This window comes from Portunus trituberculatus, chromosome 11, assembly GCF_017591435.1.
Source record: "Portunus trituberculatus isolate SZX2019 chromosome 11, ASM1759143v1, whole genome shotgun sequence".
NCBI classification, from domain to species: domain Eukaryota; kingdom Metazoa; phylum Arthropoda; class Malacostraca; order Decapoda; family Portunidae; genus Portunus; species Portunus trituberculatus.
The window spans coordinates 5,788,867-5,790,723 of record NC_059265.1 but is presented as its reverse complement, the minus strand read 5'-3'; the positions used below and the strand labels follow the sequence as shown (position 1 = coordinate 5,790,723).

The 1,857-nt window shown below is 42.8% G+C and overlaps 1 protein-coding gene across 1 annotated transcript in view; it reads right to left on the bottom strand.

Annotated features, from left to right (window-relative positions):
* LOC123502521 (gamma-butyrobetaine dioxygenase-like) overlaps window positions 1–80 on the bottom strand; it is an 8,227-nt gene extending 8,147 nt beyond the window's left edge. Inside the window, exon 1 of the mRNA XM_045251644.1 lies at window positions 1–80. This exon is cut by the window's left edge and continues 180 nt beyond it. Within this exon, the coding sequence (XP_045107579.1) occupies window positions 1–65 (65 nt within the window). The 5' untranslated portion in view covers window positions 66–80.
* Between the last annotated feature and the right edge of the window lie 1,777 nt (window positions 81–1,857).

The following is a 1,857-nucleotide window of genomic DNA, read 5'->3' as shown; positions in this document are numbered from 1 at the left end:
AGTTCACGTCCCCAGTATTTCTTCTGGAGTCTGTTGAATAGGAAAATCTTCAGAAACGTGTTCATATTTCAGACTGGCTGTGATCAATTCCAGGTTTTTAAAATTTACATTGATGAACAACTTTAAAGGTAACTTGTGCCCGACCTGAAGTGTCAACTTTGGGAAAAACAGAGAGTGTGTGTGTGTGTGTGTGTGTGTGTGTGTGTGTGTGTGTGTTCACTGTTTGATCTGCTGCAGTCTCTGACGAGACAGCCAGACGTTACCCTACGGAACGAGCTCAGAGCTCATTATTTCCGATCTTGGGATAGGTCTGAGACCAGGCACACACCACACACCGGGACAACAAGGTCACAACTCCTCGATTTACATCCCGTACCTACTCACTGCTAGGTGAACAGGGGCTACACGTGAAAGGAGACACACCCAAATATCTCCACCCGGCCGGGGAATCGAACCCCGGTCATCTGGCTTGTGAAGCCAGCGCTTTAACCACTGAGCTACCGGGCCGTGTGTGTGTGTGTGTGTGTGTGTGTGTGTGTGTGTGTGTGTGTGTGTGTGTGTGTGTGTGTATTCAGCGTGCCCTGCGAGACACGAGTCCTATGTATATATCTTCGTACCTGTAATATTACCAGGTCTGCCTCCGATGGGCGAAATAAATTGAACAAAAAAAGATAAAAAAAAAAAAATGAAACACAGCTGTCTGAGGGAACTGACAGTACGCCCTTCTCGCTTCCCTCCTACTTTCTCAATCCTCATTTACGTTCCAGAGCTAGGAAATGGAAAAAAAAAAAAAAAGCTCACTGCATTCAGTTTTTTTTTTTTTTTATGCAAGGGGCGAGAGATGCCAAGGGCAATAAAATATTAGGAAAAAGTCCCACTGGAATTGCAGCTTCCTTAAAAGATCTCAAAGAATTACCCAAAAGCCTGGAACAAATGTCTTGACACCTCTCTCCTAAAAGAAATCGTAAGAAGATGGAAATACAGAAGCAGGTAAGGAGTTTTATGGAGATGCAATTCTAGAGGGCATTTTTTTTTGCTAATTTAGTTTTTTGCCCTTGGCAGTTCTCCCTCTTATTTTTTATGTAAGAGTTTACCAGTGAAAGGTATGAATGATTGAAAATACTGGTTAACTCTTGTAATACAGGGTTGGACAGAATAGAGACGAGAGAAAGAAGGAAGCTTTATACAGCGAAGCCTCAGGAGGAGGGAAGGTATGCAGTTAGCAACATCAATATAACAGTTAGCATGAAAATAGTGATATAATATAGAAAGGGATACAACATTTTGGCGGTGAGAAAGCGGTTAAAGTTAAAGTCAGTCAGAGGAGGGGAGTTCATAAGACGAAAAGCTTTTGATTCCACCTTATCTAATAAAGCTGTATGAGTGGAACCCCGCCCCTTAATATGCGAAGAGTGCCCCATGCAAGGACGGATAAGGCCCTTGTACAGATTTAGCAGATGGATGGGTGAGAAAAACTGGCGGAGACACCGCAGAACGCCTAACTTCATAAAGCTGTTTTAGCAAGATATGAGATGTGAAGTTTCCAGTTAACATTATGAGTAAAGGACAGACCGAGAATATTCAGTATGAAAGAGGGAGACAGTTGAGTGTCTTTGAAGAAGTGAGGATAGTTGTCTGGAAGGATGTGTCGAGTTGATAGATACAGGAAATGAGTTTTTGAGACATTGAAAACTACGAAGTTTTCTCTGCCCCAATCAGAAATCTTAGAGAGATCAGAAGTCAGGCGTTTTTTTTTTTTTGGCGTTCCTGCGTGATCTGTTGACTTCCTGAACGGTTGATCGTCTCAGAAAGGACGTGAAAAGGTGGTATCGTCAGCGTATGAATGGAGTAGGGTTA